The sequence below is a fragment of the Muscardinus avellanarius genome (genome assembly GCF_963383645.1).
Source record: "Muscardinus avellanarius genome assembly, chromosome: 19".
Classification (NCBI taxonomy): domain Eukaryota; kingdom Metazoa; phylum Chordata; class Mammalia; order Rodentia; family Gliridae; genus Muscardinus; species Muscardinus avellanarius.
Genome location: NC_137805.1, coordinates 81,927 through 106,228, shown reverse-complemented (window position 1 = coordinate 106,228; position 24,302 = coordinate 81,927). Strand labels below are relative to the sequence as shown.

General features: G+C 43.4%; 1 protein-coding gene across 3 annotated transcripts in view; it reads left to right on the top strand.

Annotated features, from left to right (window-relative positions):
- KAT14 (lysine acetyltransferase 14) overlaps nt 1-7,984 on the top strand; it is a gene marked incomplete at both ends in the record, with an annotated part of 58,480 nt that extends 50,496 nt beyond the window's left edge. The window contains 4 exons of one of the 3 annotated variants that reach the window (XM_080716565.1): nt 884-933; nt 2,138-2,313; nt 4,451-4,641; nt 7,811-7,984. In XM_080716565.1, the coding sequence (XP_080572691.1) occupies nt 884-933; nt 2,138-2,313; nt 4,451-4,641; nt 7,811-7,984 (591 nt within the window). Of the gene's footprint in view, nt 1-883; nt 1,021-2,137; nt 2,314-4,450; nt 4,642-7,810 lie in introns of all 3 variants that reach the window. The other 2 variants (XM_080716564.1, XM_080716563.1) reach the window with 2 other exon arrangements.
- Between the last annotated feature and the right edge of the window lie 16,318 nt (nt 7,985-24,302).

Below are 24,302 nucleotides of genomic sequence, written 5' to 3'. Positions count from 1 at the left end.
AATGGGTCAAAGGTATAATATAGACCAAAGGAAGACTAAAGAAACTGTAAATCCAATGTTAAGTCCTGCATTTCACTTACTTAAATGGCTTAAGATTTTTAAATAAATTCAATTTTTAAAATCTTTTTTTTTTTTTTGTACTAGAGACTGAACCCAGAGGCATTCTGTACCTCCGAGATACATCTCCAGGCCCTTTATTTATTTATTTATTTTTTTGCGGGTCTGGGGATGGAACCCAGAGGCATTCGACCTCTGAGCTATACCTCCTGCCCTATTTTTTATTCTTTATTTTGTGGGTTTTTTTTTTTTTTTTTTTTTTTTTTTGTACTGGTACTGGGGGTGGAACCCAGATGCTTTTCTACCTTTGGTCTATACTCCCAGACCTATTCTATATTTTATTTGGAAACAGGGTCTCACTAAGTTGTTGAGAGCCTCACTATCTGAGGCTGGCTTTGAACCTGTGCAATCCTCCCGTCTCAGCCTCCCAAGCACGGGGATTACAAGCGTGCGCCATCATGCCCAGCTTATTCTTTATTTTGAAATAGGGTCTTACTAAGTTGCTGGGGCTGGCCTTATATCGGAGACCCTCCTGTCTCAGCCTCCCAAGTATTGGGATTACAAATGTGTGCCACCACACCTGGCTTTTAGAATCATTTTAATTTTTTAAAAAATCATTTTGACTTTATTACAATTGGAGTTTTTCTTTATTTAGTTTTAGGCAATGGTACCTACAAAGTTTGTATTGAAACTTGTTTTCCAATAAATAATGCAAAAAAATACCTAGTTTCTATCACATGAAAATATTTCAAGTCTAATTATATATGAAAATTGATGAATCTTGGGATAATTTTATTTTTGTATGACTGTTGTTTCTTTCACATAGACTGCCTTGCCATCCAGGAAAGAATTTCGGCACCAGACCACCAAGTTTTTGTATCGCTTGGTGGGATCAGTAGACATGGCAGTGGACCAAAGTATTGTCAGCCCTTACACTTCTCGAATTTTGAAGCCTTATATCAGGTATACGGAGAAGAGGTGTTATGTGATGTCAAGTGTGTCATGAGGAGTGATGTTTGGTTTCTTCACCTGTACTTCTGTCGGAGCAAACAGAGACCAAGAGCTGAAGAGATAAGGGTGGTTTCTTCACACGCGCATTCATTCCTTGATTGTTTCAGCTCTTCTCTTACGGACAGGGTGGTCCTTTGAAAGAAATATAAAAAGCAAGGATAAGCTGTTTGATTTCCTTGTGATTGTCATAATCACTGTTGTATTTTAAATAATAAGGTTGTATATGTCGAATAGTCTGTGAAATGAAAAGATGTCTCAACTGAGCTAGTATCCACCGCACTGAACGTTGGGACGGATTTTGAGCACCAGTCCTGCTTTCCAGGCAGTGAAGTGAGCTCGGGTACTGGAGAGGTCTCTGGTAGTGTCTGGCTCCAGGACTGAGAGCACGGCACCTTCATTGTGCCACACTTGCTCTGCAGCTTCATGGCTGCCCTGACCCTCTGTGCCTGTACCCTGTTCCAGGCACACAGTGGGAAAGGTGGTGTGTGAGTCACGCCGGTGGCTCTGCCCCTGGCCATGCTGGACCTGTCCGCCCGTCTGAGCACTCGGGGCTGATCCACCTAGTGCTTCTTTCTCCTTGCTTTGGGTTCATTAAGGCTCACTGCCCAGGATAGGCCCTGGTGGGCACAGAGGGTCTTGGTCCCATGAATGTTAGTGAGGTGAAGCTTAGATTTCATACCAGAGAAGTATTATAGCTAAAATAATCAACTTACAGCTGGGTATGGTGGTGCACACTTATAATCCCAGCATTCGGGAGGCTGAGACAGGATCGTGGTTCGTGACCAGCCTCAGCTACTTAGTAATGCCCTTTGTAACTTGGTGAGACCCTGTTTCAAATAAAGAATAAAAAATAGGGCTTGGGGTGTATGTAGCTTGGAGGTAGAATGCCCCTGGGTTCCATCCCCAATACTGCAAAGAAAAATATAAAAATAAATAATCAACCTATCATATAGAGCAGTGCAAATTAGTTTAAAATTTCAAGCAGATCAAAATATATGCGTCCAATAGCAAGGGATAATACTGGATATTTTTCTTGACTTGAATTTGTTCATTTCCTATGGTACTGGAGGCGTGATTATGAGACAAAGCCACCCAAACTACAGCTCCTGTCACAGATTCGTTCTCATCTGCATAGGAGTGACCCTCACTGGATACCTGAGCCTGACGCACCTCTCGATTACTGCTATGTTCGACCAAATCACATTCCAACGATCAACTCTATGTGTCAGGAGTTTTTCTGGCCTGGTATGTTCCCCCTTTCAAACCAGGCAATACAGCCCATTCGAGTAATTTTTTTAAATTACTTTATGCCACATGACCCTAAGACTTTTATTCACATGATTTTATTAGTTTATCACTACTAACATAGAAGTATTAAAATATAAATGCCTCACTTTCAAGAAAGAAGCCAGCAATTAAAGTAATCAACAGTATTTTTGTTTGTCTCTCTCCCCTGTTTGTCTCTGCTTCCAGAATAAAAGATTCATCCTGTTTTGCTTCTACTATGTTTAGATACCAGGTAATGTCTATCAAAGATACATAGACTGGTAGCTGGGGCGAGTTTGGACAGTTGTTTTTGGCTTAATAATCCCTTTTGCTTTGTTGATCTACCTGTTCCTTAGAGTGTTAGTACAGCCAAAAAGTGTTTTAATTTTTTTTCCTTGTGGTACTGGGGATGGAACCCAGTACATTCCATCCCTGAGCTATATTGCCAGCCCTATTTTTTTTCCCCTTCTGTACTGGGGATGGAATCCTGGGGCATTGTGCCTCCAAGCTACACCCCCAGCCCTATTTTTTAGTCTTTTTTATTTTCAAAACAAGGTCTCGCTGAGTTTCGAAGAGCCTCAGGTAAGTAGCTGAGGCTGTTCATGAGCTGCCATCTTCTGGTCTCAGCTTCCCGAATGCTAGGATTATAAGCGTGTGACACCACGCCCAGCTTGCCAGCCCTATTTTTATTCTTTATTTTTAAACAAGATCTTGCTGAGTAACTGAGGCTGGCCACAAACCTGCAATCCTTCTATCTCAACCTCCTAAGTACAAGTGTGTGCCACCTTGCCTGGCTCCAAAAGGTTATACCCCGAGCTCTATCTTTCATTCTTTATTTTGAAATAGGGCCTCACTAAGTTGCAGAGGGCCTTACTAAGTACCGGAGGCTGGCTGCAAACCTGTGATCCTCCTGTCTCAGCCTCCCATGTACTAGGATTATAACTCTGCTCCACCATTCCAGGCTGTCCAAAGGTGTTTTTAAAAAGCCAAATACCCTAATCATAGACTGAGAATAAGAGTAAATCTATTATGATTTGTCATTTTAATTAGCTTTAAAAATACCATCGATTAGAGGAATACATTCTAATTGCTAAATATAAATATGTTCTTATGGATCTGCTTTGGAACTTAAAGGAAATAATATATATTTTCTAGATGTTAGAGAATATTTCCTCAAGATTAGAACATTGTTATGTTTAAGCCATGTGTGGTGGTGCATGCTTGTAATCCCAGTGCTTGGGAGGCTGAGACAAGATCGCACAGGTTCAAGCCAGCCTCAGCTACTTGGTGAAGCTCTCAGCAACTTAGTGAGACACTGTTTGTAAATAAAATATAAAATAGGTCTGGGAGTGTAGCTTAGAGGTAGAATGCCCCTGGGTTCCATCCCCAGGAACACACACACACACACACACACACACACACACACACGAGAGAGAGAGAGAGAGAGAGAGAGAGAGAGAGAGAGAGAGAGAGAGAGAGAGAGGGAGGGAGGGAGGGAGGGAGGGAGAGGGGGAACACATTGTTATCTTTATTGTCTAAAACATGTATAGTGCATGTGGTGGCAGAGTTGTGCTCGCTCTTCTGGGAGTGGTATTGGGAGCATCTGCCACTTCTGCTCTTACGTGCAGTACCTTCCATGCATCATGCACCAAATTGCTTTTTATTTTACTTCTTTACTGTGAAAGGTAGCATTCATGCAGAAGTCAGACCTGTACGTGGACACCCTGGCATCTTCACCCAGCTGTGCAGGTCTAGGGATGCTCCTCCTTTTACACATGTAGGAAACAAGGCTCTGAGGCATTTTGAAGTGCGCCAAGTCACATGCATGGCAGAAGAGGCTGAGTTAAAGCCATGTGTCCAGGTCTGAACCTGAGCACTCTCTCCTGTCCAGTTTGTCCTTCCTCTCTTCTCTTAACATATGTACTTAGAAAAGATTATGTTAATTTTGATATTTTCTGACATTCATTTTCATGATCTGAATGTGTGGTATCTATGGTAATATCTTTGCCTCCAATTTTGTGATTTTTTTAGCATGCAGGTATAAGTACAGACAGAACAGCTTGGCATTCATTAAATTATAAAAGGCACACAGTGTGAGTCTATTTCTTTTCTTTAGGCATTGACCTGTCTGAGTGCCTGCAGTATCCAGACTTCAGTGTTGTCGTCCTTTATAAAAAAGTTATAGTTGCCTTCGGCTTCATGGTTCCAGATGTGAAATACAATGAAGCATACATTTCATTTCTGTTTGTCCATCCTGAGTGGAGAAGAGCAGGGATTGCAACCTTCATGATCTACCATCTGATTCAGGCAAGTTGTCTGTGTTTATGATTTACCCTGCATGCTGCCCTTTCTGCTCCTGTCTACTGCAGCCTGGTGGCCATGCCTCGGAGAACAAATGAAAGGAAGTCCATTGTTACTGCCTGTGAGGCTGCGAAGGCCCAGGGATGGACAGAAGCCTCTAAGCCTAAATAAAATTACTGTTTAGACCCTGGTTTCAAAGAAGCCCGTTGTGAAGTCCATATTGGTAATTGTTACTACTCTTGGAATCAGACCCTCACAAATCTGAGAAGTGGGAGTAGAGCTGTATTTTTTCTTTCTTTTTCTTTCTTCTTTTTTTTTTTTTGGCAGTACTGGGGATGGAACCCAGTGGCATTCTACCTTCGAGTTACACCCCCAGCCCTATTTTTTATTCTTTATTTTGAAATCAGGTCTCACTGAGTTGCAAAGGGTCTCACTAAATATAGCTGAGGCTGTCTGTGAACCACCATCCTCCAGTCTTAGCCTCCCAAATGCTGGGGTTACAAGTGTGCACCACCATGCCTGGCTCTTTTCTTTTTTTACAGTATTTGTAAACATTGTAACCCAACTGTACTAATAAGGAATACTTAGTCTGTTACTGCTATTTGTTTTGTGTGTGTGTGTGTGTGTGTGTGTGTGTGTGTGTGTGTGTGCGCGCGCGCACGCACGTGTGCGGGCACATGTGCATAGCAATGGGGATTGAACTCAGGGACATTCTACATCTGAGTTACACCTTCAGCCCTTATTTATTTATTTTTTAAATAGGGTCTAACTAAGTTCCTAGGAAACAGAGTCTTACTAAGTTTTTGAGGCTAACTTTAAACCTGTAATTCTCTTGTCTCAGCCTCCCAAGTATTAGGAATACAAGTGTATGTCTCCGTACTCAACTTTATTACTGATTTCTTTTTTTTTTTTAATTTTTTAATTTTTTAATTTTTTGGTACTGGAAATTGAACCCAGGGCCATTCTACCTCTTGAGTTACACCCCTAGCCCTTTATATTTTTGTTTTGAAACAGAGTCTATAGGTTGCTGAGAGTCTCACTACATTACTGTCCTCATATCTGTGATCCTTCTATCTGAGCCTTCCAGTTACTGGGATTACAGATATGTGCCACCACACCCGCCTACTGCTGATTATTTCTAATTTTACTGTCATTGTGTAAGCTACTGTGACCTTCTAAGACTTGATTCTAATATCAAATTCACCTTTTGATATAGTATTTTCATCTTTTATTAAAACACACTATGTACTTATATATTCAACCAAAAGAAAAGCAAGGATTTTTTTCCCCCTTACCAACTGTTTTGTCCCAGAATTTTTCTGATAACCATTATTTAGGTTATTTTAGGTCAGATTGTATGTAATCTTTTATGAACAAGCTTTCCTTTAAAGAGAAGCTGGAAATGATAAATTGTTGTTTTTCTAATTTTTAATGAGACTTTTCCAATTTTAAATAAAACTTGCTTAATGATTTTTCAATATTGGCAGGATCCTTGAAAAATCACCTTCCTAGAAATTGCTTTCTTTTCAGACAGTGACTGCATATATCACCTCTGGCAGTTAACAAGTGCTGCCTTGTGTTGTTTCAGCTAAGACGAAGTCAGTTATTTCTCCCACATGCGTTTTCTCTGCCCCATCCCACCCACAGAATTGGTCTTGTCTGTTCATCTTTCTGTCCTAGCAAAATGCTGACCAGGGGCAGAGCAGTGCTTAGACTTCAGTGTGAGTGTCCCCAGGGTCTAACGCAGGGCTGGCATGGAGGGGTTTCTTGCTGAGTATCTGCTGGGTGGATGGAGGAGTAGTTCATCCGTGTATCCGAGTAGTTCATCCGAGATGATACGTGGCTGACAAACAAGTTATTTATGTAATTTTGGGGTACAATTTTCATGTAGCTGATTAGAGAATCTAGTGACTTGCCTTGTGTTCACAGAACAATTATTACTTTCTTCCCCCAAGATTAGGCCAATGCTAAAAACAGAAATTTCAGTTCTGGGAAGCTAATTCTGTCCATTTTGAAAGGATCGAAAGTGGATTTAGGGATTCAGAAAGTCTCTGCAAGGCCCTCCGGCTTTGTAATTCAATTCTTAATATTTTCTATGTGCACCTTTCCTAGCAGGTCTAAGAGGGGAATTTTTACAAGTTTGGGGGATGGGGTATAAAATAACATTTCGTTTTAAAAAGAGCAAGACATGTTTCTTCCATTTTGTCATAGTGTTGGTGCTGATATGTTTGACTTATTTATTTATTTATTTATTCATTTATTATCACTGGGTATTGAACCTAGAGGCATTCTACCTCCAAGCTACTCAGGGTCTCACTAGGTTTCTGAGAGCCTTGCTAACATTGCTGAGACTGGCTTTGAACCTGCAATCCTCCTGTCTCAGCCTCCCAAGTACTATGATTACAAGTGTGTGCCACCATGCCCGGCTTGTTTTGACATATTTAAATGTATAGAAAGCCAGGCATGGTGGTGCACAAATGTAATTCCTACACTTGGGAGGCTGAGATGGGAATATTGCACATTTGTGTTTAGCCTCCTCTACTTAGTGAGGTCCTCTGCAACTTAGTGAGACCCTGTTTCAAAATAAAGAATGAACAATAGGGCTGGGGGCGTAGATCAGAGGTAGAATGTCCCTCAGTGTCATCGCCAGTACCGCAAAATAAGTAAAAATAAAGTAATAGAATTACAAATAAAATAACAAAATTGACAAGATAGCCAGGCACTGTGGTGTATACCTGTAACCCTAGTAATTGGGAGGCTGAGACAGGAGGATGGCAGAGTCAAGGAGTCTCAGCAAGTTTGAGACTTTCATTAACCTAATGAAACCCTGTTTCCAAATAAAAATAAAAGGGCCTGGGAATATAGCCCAGAGGTAGAATGCTCCTGAGTTCGACCCCCAGTGCAAAAAAAAAAAAAAGCTGACAAAGTATCCCTCAATCCCTTGCTTCAGAAAGAAAACACACTCAGATTACCATCACTTTCCTTAGTCTTGGGAAGGTTTAAATCAGCAAAGTGTTCTTCAGTTTTCAGGCCTTGCTGGACCCTGCAGCACCCTCACCTCAGCCCCTTGTTCCCTGTTTCCATAACTAACTGTGTGCACTAGAGGAGGTGCTCCACCTACTCATTTCCCCTTGGGCCTTTCTTTTCATCTTGTACTTTTCCACTCTTTTGGCAGACCTGCATGGGCAAGGACGTGACTCTTCACGTCTCAGCAAGCAATCCCGCTATGCTGCTATACCAGAAGTTTGGGTTCAAGACTGAAGAGTACGTTTTAGATTTTTATGATAAATATTACCCACTGGAGAGTACAGAGTGTAAACATGCGTTCTTCCTGAGGCTCCGGCGCTGACGGGAATTCAGCTCTTCCACAGAAATGCGTGTGCTGCAGAGCGCGAGTCCTCAGATCCACAGGCACTCGCTCATCACCCGGGCTCGGCCGTCACCCTCCCTGCGGGTGAGCGAGTGGTGGAGTGAGCTGAGCGGCCCTTCGCAGTCACTCTTCAGTCCTTCTTGGAGCCACCTTCCACCAGCCTCTTGGATGCCAACTAACAAACTGAATGCTGCTGCTGTCCTCCTGCCCGAAGTCTGTGAGAGCAAAAGAGCTTCTACATTGATCTTGGTGAGAGAGAATCTGTCTGCCCTAACTTAAAGGACAGTAAAACATGAGCACTATTACAGCGTGCACGGCACTCCAGAGGGCAGTGTTCTGAGACGAGAGATGAGATTATTAGAGAGGGTTCTGGCCGTGTGCGCAGCCAGTGACCTGCTGCCACTGAATCCAGGAGGAGCTCTCAGCACTGACGTTGTGTGTCTTGCTGACTCTGGTCACTGTCGGGAAGAATAAACTAGCGTCTTTGTCTGCATGTCCTTTATCTGTTGTATTTGTTAGCATCTCCTTGCAGGGACTTTGGGTGGGAATGAAGGAGCACCTTCTCCCTGTGGCTTGAGAAGTTGGTTTGGGATTGCCTTGGTTGGACTGGCTGCCATTTTGTTTGCCTTCCCTGGCCCTCTCCACACCCAGGACAGTTGCAGCACAGGAATGGAGGCGAGGGTGGTGCCCATAGAGCCAGCCGGGGACATAACCTGCTCTTATCTGCAGGACAAGGTGCTTGGTGTGTTTGTGGATTTTGGAGAGGGACTGTAAGTCAAATGTTTTTGGGCTCAGCAAGAGCATTTTACAAAAGTATCAGATGTTCTCAAATAAAAATCTTTTTGTAACAACCCATGGCCAGAGATTCAGTATAGTCAGTTTGTTTTCAAACCTTCTTTAATTAAATTTAAGGGATATGGATTGATGTGAGAACCCAGAGAAACTTGCCAGGTGTGGTGGCACAATCCTGTAATCCCAGTACTTGGGAGGCTGAGACAGGAGGATCGCAGGTTTAAAGCCCCAGCCTCAGCAGCTCAGTGAGGCTGTCAGCAACTTAGCAAGACCTGTTTCCAAATATAAAATAAAATAGAACTGGGGTAGAGTACCCCTGGGTGTAACCACTAGCACCATAAAACAACTAAACAAAACAAAAAAGAATCTAGAGAAACCTGACTGCTGTATAGAAAACTACACATGCAAGAGTTTGCACCAGGGCTCTGTGGGCACTTGCTAGATCCTCTGCTGTACTTGGAGCCAGCTCCCATCCCTTTGTTCAGGGGGAGGGTGTTGAGCTCCCACAGCGAGACATTCTGTATGTTGTCACCATCTCATTTGTGTGAGTACTTGTAGCAGCACTATCTCATATCTGGTTTTTTCCTCCTCCCTTCCTTCCAAGAGTTTTCTACCTTTTTTCCTTTTCTTTTTAAATTTCTCCCTCCCTCCCTCCCTCCCTCTCACCCTCTCTCCCTCCCTCCCTCTGTATCTCTCTCTCTCTCTTTCTTTCCCCCTCTACCTTTCTTGGTACTGAGGACTGAAGTACCTTGTAGCTTGAAAGCAATTACTTCCAAGCTACACCTCCAGCCCTTTTTATTTTTTATTTTGAAACGAGGTCTCACTAAGTTGCTGAGGTTCTCTGAGTTTCTGAGGCTGGCCTTGAACCTGTGATCCTCCTGTCTCAACCTCCCAAGTACTGGGATTATAGTCATGTGCTCCACAGCTGGCAAGTTTTCTACCTTTTAAAGGTATTTGTTGGCAAAATGATTGTAAGCCCCATGAAGTAAATTGAGGAAATCACATTTTTCCAGACCTTAAAACCAGCTTATAACTGTTGTGTGTGAATGTTAGGCATTTATTGCCCAAAGTATCTCAGGCAGTTGTCTCTATAACTTCATCGAGCTAAAGAAGGCTGTGATAATTTTAATTAACTGTTTTCCTCTTTCTTTCTTTCTTTCTTTCTTTCTTTCTTTCTTTCTTTCTTTCTTTCTTTCTTTCTTTCTTTCTTTCTTTCTGGTGGTACTGGGGTTCCTGGAAACCCTTCTACCTCCGGGTTACACTCCCAGGCCTATTTTTATATTTTTATTTGGAAACGGGGTCTCTTAAGCCAGCACGGCTGGCTTCGAACCTGCTCCATCCTCCTGTCTCCGCCTCCCAAGTGCGGGGATTATAAGCACGCGTGCACCGCCAGGCCCGGCTATTTCTTTTTTTCTTTTTTTTTTTTTTTTTTTTGTGGTAGTGGGGTTGGAACCCAGCGGCATTCTACCTCTGAGCCACACCCCAGCCCTATTTTTTATTCTTTATTTTGAAACAGGGTCTCACTGAGTTGCAAAGGGCCTCACTGAGTAGTAGCTAAAGGTGTCTACAAACCACGATCCTCTTGTCTCAGCCTCCCAGATGGTGGGATTACAATTGTGCACCACCATGCCCAGCTTTACTTTTTATTTTGAAACAGGGTCTTGGCAAGTTTCAGAGGCCCTCACTAAGTTGCTGAGGTTGGCCATGAACCTGCAGTCCTCCTGTCTCAGGTGCCTCTCAAGCAATGTGATAATAGGTGTGCGCCACCACACCCAACTTGTAATTATAAAAATTTTCAGTCATACAGAAAGTCAGAGAATGATGCAGCAAACCACTACCACCCATACTGAACCCTTATAAAAACCTTGAGTCTAGGCCGGTGCAGTGACTAAGACTTGTAATCCCAGTACTTGGGAGGATAAGACAGGAGGATTGAAGGCTTGAGAATAGCCTCAGCAAGTAGTGAGACTCTCATCAACTTAGGAAGAACCTGTTTCAAAATAAAAATAGTGCTGGGGAGCCTGACGGGTGGCACATGCTTGTAATCTCAGCATTCGGGAGGCTGAGACAGAGCATCTTGGTTTGTGGACAGCCTCAGCTACTTAGGCCCTTTGCAGCTCAATGAGACCCTGTTTCAAAATAAAGAACAAAAAAATAGGGCTGGGAGTGCAGCTCAGTGGTAGAATGCCCCTGGGCTCCACCCCCGGTACCTCAAAAAAAAAGAAAAAAAATCGAGCTGCGGTGTAGCTCAGAGGTAGAATGCCCAAGGGTTCAATCTCCAGTGCCCCACCAAATAAATAAATAAATAAATACATAAATACATAAATAAATACATAAATAAACTGACTCATTTGCTTCATTTTTCTCTTTCTTTGCTAAAACTGTTGTAAAGTCAGTCCTAGATAGTATATGATTCCACCACTACTCACTTAGGTAGATAATTTCTAACAAGTATGGCCATTTTCTCTTTATTTCTATTAGCATTTTAAAAAGTAATTATCCACTCATTTTTTAAATTAATGTTTTTTACTGTGACATTTCCATACTTGCATATATTACTCTTTAGTCATCTCACTTAAGGATATTTTCTTGTATCAATGCTTATTGCCCCTGATTTGTCAGAATCCAGACAGTTGCCCTGTGAAGTATCCACGTTGTGGCCTTTCTGCCCGCGTGGTGTTCTTTGTGGGGTGAGACTGACTGAGCGAGGCTAGGCACAGCCTGACCTGTCTCTTCAGCAGGAGGCCTGGGGAAGTCCTGTTATGCTCCGAGTGGAATGTGTCTCAAGCCGGGCGTGGTGGCGCACGCTTGTAATCCCCACACTTGGGAGGCGGAGACAGGAGGATTATGCAGGTTCGAAGCCAGCACCACACTGGCTTAAGAGACCCTGTTTCCAAATAAAAATATAAAAAAAATAGGTCTGGGACTGTAGCCCGAAGGTAGAAGGGTTTTCAGGAACCCCAGAACCACCTTCCCCCCAAAAAATTTGTCTCAGTACTGGGAATGGCAATGGGTCACAAGACTTACTCCTACCTACTCACCTCACATACTTGGTGAGTTCACTATTGTACACTTGACTCTATAAACATGGTTATAGAAACAGGTTAGCAGTTAAGATTGTCCTTTAGCTCCTCATTGTAAAATGGGGTTGAAAGCATCTCCCAGGTTTATAGTGACAGGCACAGCAATGTCAAGAAAATAACAAATGGAGGGCCTGGACTGGAACGCTGGCAGTCTTGTGCCAGAGGCTGTAGCCTTCCCTGCCAACTAGACCCTGGGGGGGGGGGGTGCTTGTGCTTGGCTGACTCTGTCTCCAGAGCCCAGAATTGTGTTGGCACAGAGCTGGAGCTCCATATACCTGGAGGGAGGGAGGGAGGAGAGAAACTACCAGGAGCTCGGGGTGGGGGATGAGAAACCTGTTTGAATTTTTCACTCTTCAAACTTCATAAACATAGAATATGTTTGTTTATCCCAAATTACATCTTTCTTACCACATCTTGCTCTAACTCTGCCTGAAGAGGTGAAGACAACTGAATTCTTAGAAATGTATAACATACAGGTTCCCTTGTGCCTGAAGAGCCCCTACCCAGTCTGTAATGAAGTGGATTGTGTGAGTCTAAGGAACCGTTTCTCAGGTAAGAAGCTGGATGTTGCCTGTGGCTGTGCTGTCCTGGTGTTCTGGCTTGGATGTGGCTTGAGGGTGCCCCCTAAGGTGCAGTATTGGGAGGTAATATGGGCCGAGTGGGAGGTCCTTAGATCAGCTGGGGACTTGCTCTGAGATTCCAGTCTCTTAGTTCAAATTTCTCTTCCTCCCATTCACACTCTTACACTTGTTTTGCCATGAAGTTTTCCCCAGATTTGAGCTGATGTTGGTATGGCATGCTTTATAAAACTTCAGAAGAGTAAGCTAAATCCCCTCTTTTTGCAAAGCTACCCAGTCTCAGATACCTTCTTATAATTAACTGACTAGTATAGATGGAATGGCTTCGGGCAAGCCCACGTGTGTAGACAGTGTTGACCATTGATAGGACGGGGTGGGGAGAGGGGCATAACCAAACCCTGATGTGTGGCATTTGCTGATTTTCATAGTGTAAATATTCTCACCAGAGCCAGTTCCAAGCCACGTATGTGGTGTGCTGTCCCTAGACGAGTTGGAAGGACATGTGCAGTGGCCACCATCACTGCAGTGTTTCTATCCTACAGATACAATGGATGGAAATATCTTTGAGAGCACAGATAATAGTAACAAGTACTAAAATACTGTGAGTTTTGAGTATTAGCTCATTTTCTCTGATTCACTCTTGTGTATATGTATAGTGCTGGCAATTAACCCTGGGCCTCACATGTGCTACATACTGTGCCCTGAGCTACACCCCAGCCCCTAATCTTTTTATGTAATCAACTTAATTATAATTATATATAATTTTTTAAAAATAATGGCTCGCAAAATCCTGGGAAATTTCATCACTCCTACGTGCAGTTGCCTGGGACCTGTGCAGAGTGGGATCTAGTGGCCCCACAAACAGTACCTGAGCAGCTGGTGCTGCTCAGTGTGTTGCCCTTGGTCTCCAGGCCAGGCAAAGGAGCAGCTCTGTCCACCCCAGGACTCCTGTGCTGTCAGGAGCAGTGGTGGGTGGCTGGCAAGGGCAGAGGCCCCTGGGAGGATGTGTCAATTGGTGTATCCAGTGTTTGCGGCTGCTGTGACCTCCAGGTTGGTTTCAGGGAGACCCAGGACTGTGGCACACACCCTGCTTGTTAAAGCTTCCCTATCACCATGAGAAAGCTGGTAATTTAAAGGAGGGGTGCAGCCGGGCGTGGTGGTGGACACTTGTAATCCCAATACTTGGGAGGCTGAGACAAGAGGATTACGCAGGTTTGAAGCCAGCCTCAGCTACTTAGTGAAGCTCTCAGCAACTTAGACCCTGTTTCCAAATAAAATACAAAATAGGTCTGGGAGTGTAACCCAAAGGTAGAAAGCCTCTGGGTTCCATCCCCAGCACCACAATAAAGTAAAACAAAATAAAATAAAATAAAGGAGGGGTGGGCTGGAATGCAGCTCAGTGGCAGAGGACTTGTCAGCATTCATGAAACCCTGGTAGAGTTCCATCCCCAGCACAGGAAGAAGGGAGGAAGGGAATTGTAGGATCACATACTGCGTCCTTATTCCTCCTGCCAGTCAGGACTGTGTTATGTTATTCAACCTCCGAAATATTCCTTGATTCTGGCCCCTCCTTCCAATCATTCCTTGATTCTGGCCCGTACTTAGTGAGGGCCTCCAGAACTTAGTGAGAACCTGTTTCAAAATATAGACTAAAAAATAGGGATGGGGGTGTAGCTCAGAGGTAGAATGCCCTTGAGTTCAATCACCAATCCCTGCTACAGTCTGAAGATTTGTGTCCCATAAAAACCAAACTGGGCATTGTGGTGCACATTGGTAATCCCAGAACTTGAGAGGCTGAAACAGGAGGGTCGCGGGCTTTCGGCCAGCTTCAGATATTTAGTGAGGCCCTCCACAACCTGTTCCAAAATAAAGAATAAAAAATAGGTCTGGTGGTGTAGCTCAGAGGTAGAAGTCCCCTGGATTCAATCCTCAGTACTGCCAATAAATAATAAATAAATAAATAAATAAATAAATAAATAAATAAATAACAGAAATGTTGAAACCTAATCACCAATGCAATCATCTCTCCTAGAAGGGAGAAGAGTTGATTCTGAGAAGATTCCAAAGAGAGGGGGTGTAAAACTCAACTCAGAACTGGCAATATCCTTGGCTTATGTGACAATTTCAGCATGCACCAGAGATATGGCAGAAATAGGATTAGTGCCTTCATAAAAGGCTCCTGTAAGAACTGGGCGTGGTGGTGCATGCTTGTAATCCCAGCATTTGAGAGGCTGAGACCAGAGGATTGTGGTTTGCGGTCAGCCTCAGCTACTCAGTGAGGCTCTCTGCAACTTAGTGAGACCCTGTTTCCAAATAAAGAATAAAAAATAGGGCAGGGGGTGTAGCTCTGAGGTCAAATGCTTCTGGGTTCCATCCCCAGACCCGAAAAAAAAAAAAAAAAAAAAAGGCTCCTGTGAGTACAGAGTAACAAGGTGCTGCTGAGCCAGTGAGCCCTTGTGCTTCCAGCCTCCAGGCCTCCGAGTAGTAAATGCCTTAAACCATCCGGTCCATGACACTTTAATAGCACCTGCCCTCCCTGTTCTGTAGTCTGCTGCCAGATGGTTGTGTTTCTTTCAAAAAAAAAAAAAAATTAAGCCAGGCATGGTGACACACTCTTATAATTCAGTAGTTAAGGTGGACGTGGTGGTGCATACTTGTAATCCCAGTACTTGGGAGGCTGAGACAGGAGGATCACAGATTCGTGGACAGCCTTCAGCTACTTAATGAGGGCCTCCAGAACTTAGTGAGACCCTGTTTCAAAATAAAGACTAAAATATAGGGCTGGGGGTGTACCTCAGAGGTAGAATGCCCTTGAGTTCAATCACCAATACAACAACAGCAACAACAACAACAATAATAATAATAATAATAATAATAATAATAATAAATTCTTCAGTAGTTGAAAGTTGAGATGGGAGGATTACAGGTTCAAGGTCAGTATTCACAATAACTTAGCAAGACCTTGTTTCAAAATTAAAAAATTTTAAAGGCTGAGGGTATACCTCAGTGGTAGAGCACCCTGAGTTCAAAAAACCAAAACAAAATTCAACTGTTTGGTATATAAGTCAACATAAACATAATATAGAAAATATTTGAAATAAAGGAAAAAAACCATAATTTTATTCTCTAAAATTGCTTTTGTTTTTGTCAGCTTATTTTTCAATTGTAGTGTAATCATAGTACACAGGGTTTTCATGTCCTACTTTTATCACTTACTATTATATCACAATTTTTCAAATTCTTAAATATTTTCATAACCATTTTTAGTGGCTCTATTTCTTACTCTTATATTGTTTCTTATTAAGATTTATGTATAAATAACACTACAATGGATGTATTTGTGTTTTAGTTTCAGGTTTTTCTTCTTTTTTTTTTTTTTGTATTGGGGATGGAACCCAGGGGCATTCTACCACCGAGCTATACCTCCAGCCCTATTTTTTATTCTTTATTTTTGAAACAAGGTCTCAGTGAGTTGCAAAGGGCCTCACTAAGTAGCTGAGGCTGTCCGCAAACTGTCTCAGCCTCTCAAATGCTGGGATTACAAGCATGTGCCACCACATCCGGCTTTTCAGTTTCTTACCTGTAATGTTGAAATTGAGTTGGGGGTTGTAAAGGAGGCAAAATCCAGCCAAGGAGTGTGAGACCAGGCCCCTTTAATCAATTTTCACTCCCGAAAAAGGTCTGCAGACCATTGTTGGGAGGCTATTGGTCAGCAGAGTCACACCCGAGAGAGTGAGTGTATATATGTAGCCAGGGTCTTGGGGTTGGGCTAGCAAGGTGGGAGAATGCTGGTCCTCTCATGATATTTGGAGTCTGCCCCACAAAAACTGGAGTTTGCCCCACCACTGCTTCTGGCTTCCGGGTCTCCACCTCCGGTCTCAGCTGGTAAGGGGAAGGGGAAGGGTCCTGACCTATCATCCCAGCCTTTTGGTGATATTGGTCAATGACCAAGTCAATAACTACTTTCTGCTGTCAGAGGGGATGTCGTTATAGGGGCCTCTTGGCCAGAAGAGGTCGGGTCATTCGGATTTGGACAGGCGGGAGTATGGCTGCAGCAGTTGACTGAAGGTTACCCTGAACAGCTCGGTAATGTGCATCTGAATGAACTTTAGCAGACAAAGGCTTGTGGTCAGTCCAGTGTTTTGTGGAGGGGGGCAAATACGTCTCCTGCACGGCGAATTTCCAGACATAAACATGTGGGCCTGCTGAAATAAAAGCATTAAAGAGAAATATGCCCCAACACTGTACAGGAGAATTTGTCATGAGGCTGTTGTAACAGAGCCCTTTTTAGCCGAGTAAGGTGATGCCAGTTAGGGTCCCCCAGCAGTTTGGCTGTGGTAGGTGTGGTGAGGATCATTGTGAAGGGCCCAATCCACCGTGGTTGGAGATAATTTGGTTGAAGCAACTTGAGGACTTGGTCTCCCAGCTTAAGGGCCTTGGCTGCCAGGTGTGAAGCCACTTTATTGGTCCCAGGTTGGGGAAGATATCGGTCAGTGTGTTCCTTAAGGAGATGCCTTTCCTGATGACTGTGGTCAATATGGATTATGGAGCTTCAAAGAAATGCCAAGGGCCTATGCCACCTCTTGAGTAACCTTAGGGGAATAAAAGCTGGTCCATTGTTAGACTGTAAGGAATAAAGTAGTCCAAACCAAGAGATAATATCCAAGCACAGAACACTGGCCACTGTGCTGACTGTCTCGTCCTTTGAGGGGAAAGCCTCTACGCAACCTGTTAGTGTGTCGACCATGATAAGAAGATATTATTTTTTGTGAGAGGGTATATGGGTTAAATCAATTTGCCAGTCCTGTCCTGGCAAATGTCCTTTCATTTGGTGGGTAGGGAAAGAGGGACATAGGCCTCCTTGGGGAGGAGAACAGGAGGCACTGACTTTGCTAATCAGCTATTGCAGGAGGGGAGAATAAAACAAGGGGTTTAGGAAATGTTTAAATGCCATAGGCCCCAAGTGTAGGGAATTATGTATTAGGTTAATGACCTCTTCAGCCGAAGCCTCAGGCAGGGCAATTTTGTCCTGTATCATGAGCCATTCATCACTTGTTCTGGATGCCCCAAATTTGGTTAGGTGTTTTTGTTCAGCTAGGCTGTAATTAGGCATCATTGAAGGAAAGAGTTAAAAATAAGACAGGTTCTGGTGGGCTTGGTTGGGGTTGTTGTGACAGCCGTTTTGCCATTTAATCAGCTTTATTGTTTCCTTTGGCAACCAAGGAGGAGTCTGCCTGGTGGCCCTGACAGTGGATGATGGCCAGCTGAGATGGCAGAGAGAGGGAGTGTAGGAGCTTTTTAATTAGGGTAGCATTAACAATGGGTGTGTCCCTTAGTGGAGAGAAATCCCTGCTTTCTCCAAAATGAGGCATGGTGGTGTGCTATTAAAAAGGAATATTTGCGGCTGGGCCTGGTGGCGAATGCTTGTAATCCCCGCGCTTGGGAGGCAGAGACAGGAGAATTGCGCAGGTTTGAAGCCAGCCTCGCTGACTTAAGAGACCCTGTTTCCAAATAAAATATAAAAAATATATTTTTTATATATGGTCCTCTGAGAGTGTAACCCGGAGGCAGAAGGGTTTCCAGGAACCCCAGTACCACCCCCCCAAAAAAAAAATTTGGATTCAGTATATATGTTTGCCTACTTGTTCTTTGCTAGGTTGTAGAGCTAGAGCTCAGGTTAGGGCAATCAGTTCAGCCTTTTGAGAGGTGGAGCCATCCGGTAACCTAGCAGCCTCAGTAACTTGAGTTAGGGTGACCCCTGTATAGGGAAAATAGTGGGGTCATGGAGGACAATATGAAATGGGGTGTGGTGGGTTGCTACAACTGGAGTAGTGGTGTTCCATACAACAGGGTCAACAAAATCTCTAGGGTGGAGAGGTTTGGCCATCTTCTGTAAAAACAGCCATTAAAAGTATATTGAGAGAAACAGAAGTGGTGGGGAAACAAAATGAAAGTTTGGCCCCAATTTTGGTTAAAAGTTTCTACCTAAAAGGGGAGTAGAACAGGAAGGGACAATCAGGAATGGATGGGCAATTGTAAGATTTTCCAAATGGCAAAAAAGGGGGGCTGTAGTGCATGGGCAGGAGGGCTTACTGTCAATCCCTTGTACTAAGATTGGAGAAGGAAAACTGGGACCCGAAAAGCATGTAAGAACTGAATAGGTAGATTTCATGTCGACCACAAAGGAGATTGGCTTACCTGCTGCCTTGAGAGTTATCCTGGGCTCAGCAGGGAGAACAGGATTGATGAGCCCAGGAAACATCAGTCTTGTTACGTTTTGGGGAACTGTTACCATTTGGGTGAATGGTCCTCGGGGACCTTTATTAGGCTCCCAGAACAATTCCCATAAAACTGAGGGTTCTTGTCCCAACTTAGGACAGATGTACACTGGTCAGGACTCTTGCTGAAGATTTAAAGGAGTTTATTAAAAAGATAGAAATACTGAAGACAGTTACACCCTCATGCTACCCAGGGATAACTGAGGGCATGCTTTGAACAAAGCCACTAACCCACAAAACCCGGAACCACTTTTATAGACATGACATCCTCCATCTTGTTCTCCTATGTAATTCTGACGTAGGTAAAGCCTGTCCCCTTAATTTTTCCCGCGCTAACTTTGGTTTAGGCCCATGTTTCTCCTTTCACAAAGGTTGATTCCCTCCTCCCATTTTCTTAACTAGATGTTAATTATTATGTAAACCTGTCTTTAGAAATCTGGAGTCCAAAGTTCCACCTCTCCTATCGACTTGCTAATTACTTTTAGCAATGATACTTTGCATTACAATAGGTGCTTGCTTCCTGGCTGAAACCAAGTCCTGACTTGCCCTAGTATGTCTGCACATTTAATGTCAGCCTTGGCATCTCTCAATGAGACCCTCAGCAACTTAGCAAGACACTATTTCAAAATTTAAAAAGGAGCCGGGCGTGGTGGCGCACGCTTGTAATCCCCGTGCTTGGGAGGCTGAGACAGGAGGATCGCGCAGGTTCAAAGCCAGCCGTGCACACTGGCTTAGGAGACCCTGTTTCCAAATAAAAATATATATAAAAAAATAGGTCTGGGAGTGTAGCCCAGACGTAGAAGGGCTTCCAGGAACCCCAGTACCACCAAAAAAATAAAAAAAAATAAAAATAAAAAAAGACACATGGAGGAGACAGAGTGCCCCAAGTTTCAATGCTCACAACCCCCCACCAAAAAAAAAAGTTAATAGGTAATTCTGAGTAATCAGTATACAGGTATTCTTTTATTTTTGCAACTTTCTGTAAGTTAGTAATTATTTCCAAATAGAAAATAGATACAAAGGAAAAGCTGATAACTTCTCTACATTTTCCAGTCCTCTGGGTTTGGATCCTCTATACCTTCTCCATAACAATACAAATATATACTAATATTATGCACTTAGATGGATTTTTTCCTAAAAATAGTATCATTCTCTGCACATTGTCATGCAGTTTCATTTTACTCTCATAACACATCATAGACATCACTCAAGGTCAAAAGACAAATTTGCTTTTAAAAACATCTACATAATATTTCCATATGTGCATGAGTATCATGATTTCTTCAATCATCTCCTTGGTGGATATTCTAGTAGCTTCCATTTTTTTTTTGTTTGTTTTGCCAAAAAAATCCCTGTACCTATAATAATCCATTATATTGGTGCCAGATCCATAAATTTCTCTCTCTCTCTCTCTCTCTCTCTCTCTCTCTGTCTGTGTGTGTGTGTGTGTGTGTGTGTGTGTGTGTGTGTGTGTAGTGCTGGGAATTGAACCCAGAGGCATTCTACCTTTGAGCTACAACTATAACCCCCAGCCCAATTTTATTTCTTATTTGGAAACAGGGTCTCACTAGGTTAATGAGAGTCTCACTACTTGCTGAGGCTGTCCTTGAACCTGCAATCTTCTTGTCTTAGCTTCCCAAGTATGGGATTACAAGCGTGTGCCACCATGCCCAGCTTACATGAATTACTTCTGAAATTAGAATTTCAACCAGAGTCAAGAAGCACAACAAATTCTTCAAGATCCATTAAGCTTCAAATGTTTTGTGGTGGGTATAAGAGTGATCTACAGAGGCCATTTCAGATCCAGTCACAAGCAAGCCCAGCATTTTCTGGAGGGGGGCCAGAGCATTCTCTAGGATGCTGATACCAAGAACCCTCTTTGAATGGGAAGAGACTGTTTCTTTATGGCAGTTCCCAATGCCTGGAAGGTGTGTATAACATTACTATAGGCCACATCTTAGATTGTTTAAACAATTTTGCAAGCCAAGTATGGTGCACACTTGTAATCCCAGTACTTGGGAGCCTGAGACAGGAGGATCACAGATTCAAAGCCAGCCTGAAAAACTTAGTGAGGATCCCAGCAACTTAGTGAGACCCTGTTTCCAAGTAAAAATAAAACAGGTCTGAGAGGATAACCCACAGGTAGAAGGCTAGCTGGGTATTGGTGTGCCACCATACCCAGCTAGTAATTCTATTACTTGGGAGGATGAAGCAGGAAGATAACAGGTTCAAGGCCAGCCTCAGCAACTTAGTGAGACCTTTCACAACTTAGTGAGATCCTGTTTCAAAATATATTAAAATAATAGAGCTGGGGATGTAGCTCAGAGGTAAAATGCCCCTGGGTTTCACTCCTAGAACCACAGAATAAAAGATTTTGCTAGCCACATGTGATGGCTTATGCCTTTAATCTCAGTACTTGGAAGGCTGAGACAGAAAAATAAAAAATTCAAAGCTAGTGTGTGGTAACTTAGCAAGACCCTATTTCAAAATAGAATAATGCTGGAAATGTAGCTCAGATGTAGCACTTTTGTGTGTGTGGTACTGGGCCTGGAACCTAGGTGTACTCTACTTCCGAGGTACACCCCCAGTCCTATTTTTTTATTCTTCATTTTGAAACAGGGTCTCAATGAGTTGCAAAGAGCCTTACTAAGTAGTAGATGAGGCTATTTATGAACTGTGATCTTCCTGTCTCAGCTTCTCAAATGCTGGGATTACAAGCGTGAGTCACCATGCCTAGCTTAAGCACTTTTTTTTTATAGACCATCTCATTTAATTTCCTCCATAACTCTGTGAGGTACAAGAGTTATATAACTTTAAGCCAGATGTGGTGTGCATACCTGTAATCTCAGTATTTGGGAGGCTGAGACAGGAGGCTCACAGGTTCAAGGCCAGCCTCGGCAACTTAGACTCTCAACAACCTAGCAAGACCCTGTCTCAAAATAAAAAATGAAAAGGGCTGGGGGCGTAGATTGGAGTTAGAATGTCTCTGGGTTTGGCCCCCGGTGTCACGCACAAAAATAATTAAAAGACTTGTGTAACCCTGTTCTATCGTCACTTGTCTATTACCACAATTCTGTATGAAACTACCCCAAACAAGCAAAGATCATTGATTATTTGCTTGCAGTTCTGTGAGTAAGGTAGTGTACGTTTAGCCCTGCAATCCTGGTTTTGACTGCACTCTTTCGTGTGTCTATGGCAAGGTCAGCTACAGGTCAGCTAGGCACCTTGCCTTCTGGGGAGGTGGCTGCCTGTTGGCTGGAGTGATGGGATTTATGATCTATGTGGCCTCTTACACTCCAGCAGGCTAGCCTGGGCTTATATGTATATGTAGAGAGGTAACAAAGGTGGAGACAGATGTAGAAGAAGAGAGAAAATCAATGGGCATCAAAGCTTATGGAGGTCTACCTAAATATTGGCATATCCCTTGGCCACATTGTATTGGCCAAAGCAAGCAATGGGCCAGCCCAGGTTCATAGTGCTGAGAAACAGAACTTCCCTTTTGGGAGGAGCTGGTAAAAATATAGCCAAAGGCTAGTATACAAGGAAGATTGAAAGTTTGTGGCCATTTTTGTAATTTGCCTGACCTGTTTCGCAGGTGAGCCGAGTGAGGAACTGAAAAGTTGTTTAATTGCCTAAGTTCACAAAGTGAACAGGTGGCAGCAGTGAAGCTGGACTGTCTGACCCCAGCATCAGCTCTGAGGCCCTGCCTCACTTTCTGTGTCTGGGAAACTCTCTGACTCTTGCAAACCTCTGTGATCTCACTTTCTCTAAAAATCCTGAGCACACTGTTGAATCCAAGAGAAAAATTATCTCCAAAGACCACTAGTTCCTTGAAGGAGAGGTGTATGACAGAAGCTGGAGGGTGTGCTGGGAGTTTTGTGAGCAGATGTTAAACAGACAGGTGGTTGAGTGGACAGGTGAGTGGATGGGAAGGTGACTGGGTGAACAGGTGGATCCATGAATAACTCTTGAATGGGTAAGTGGGTGATTGGATAGGTGGATGGATGCATGGGTAGATAAATGAGTACAGGGGTAGTTGGGTACATAGGTGGGTGAATGGATGTGTTTTTGGCACACAGATACTACAAGGGGCTAAGGATAGCTTCATTCTCCTCTTTGCGCAGATTTTTTTTTTCCTTGGTACTGAGAATTGAACCCAGGGGCATTCTATCTCCAAGCTATGCCCCAGCCCTATTTTTTAAATTTTTTGTTTTGAAATAGTTACACTAAGTAGTGGAGGTCTTCACTAATTATCTGAGGCTGGCCGTGACCCTGCAATCCTCCTGTCTCAGTCTCCTAAGTACTGGGATTACAAGTGTGCGCCACCACATTCAGCTCTGCTTGGGTTTTATTAAAGTTGAATAGCAGAGATTAAAGAAGTCTGAGCCTCCAGGTACCATCCCTTGGAGCCTGAAGGCTAAGGACCTTAGTTAGGTCTGAGGCCCACACCAAAATGAGACAGCCTTTCCAATCAGGAGGTGCGAGCAGCATGGAACATCTGAGCTGGGGTAGTGAGTGCAGAGCAGAGCTTTTTTTCCTTGGGGAAGAAAGTGACTAGGGTCAATTTTTATTTTTTCAGTACTGGGGATAGACCCAGGGGTATTCTACCTCCAAGAGATACCCCTAGCCCTATTTTTTATATTTTTTATTTTTTGAAACAGGGTCTCACTGGGTTGCAAAGTGCCTCACTAAGTAGCTGAGGCTGTCTGCGAACCTGGAACCTCCTGTCTCAGCCTCCCAAATGCTGGGATTACAATTGTGTGCCAACACACCTGGCTTAGGGTCAATTTTTTTAAAAGTATTTTTGGTCCTAACGTGTGACAAATTTTCCATGTCTAGTCCTATTCGAGGTGTTGGCATTTCCAAGAGGACCCTTATTTAAAGAAGCTTACAACCTGGGCCTCACCTCACAGGACCGCAGGGTCAAGTCCTTACCAATGGACACACAGAGGCCTTCTTTTTCTCTTTGTGAGTCACCTGAATAATTGTTGTGGACCAATGTCTGTGGCCAGGGTTTCTGTCAAGGACCCCAGCCCTACCCAAAGAGGTGTGTGGGAAAGATCTCAGCTCTGACAGGGAAACTGAGCTGTACCCTAAATGTGGCCAGGAGTGTTGGACTATAGCTATCATGCCATTGTCTGTGACCCCATTTCCTCCCTGTAGAGCTGAGGAGATGGGATTGGGGCGGCTATGACACCTTCCAAAGGAGGCCTTGGGGAGCTGCAGCCTGAGCAGCTGCTTCCACACCTGAGTCCACACCTCCCAACACCCTCCCAACACCCTCCCAACACCCTCCCAACATTAACATGTTCCTTTTTCTTTTGAATTTTCATATGTGAATTTTTTGAGTCAGCTTGGTGACTTTTACCTGGGTATACCAGATGTCTAAATAAAGGTATCAGCCATTTTGACTTTTATGAAAGTTGCTCTGTGCCTTTCTAGTCAGTACTCTCCTAGGCTGCTACTTTTCTGACCTGTATCCCCATACGTGACTTTTGCTAATTCTTGACCTTCCTAAAAATTGAAGCATCCTGCTTTTACCTGCTATGTTTATTGTTAATTTTCA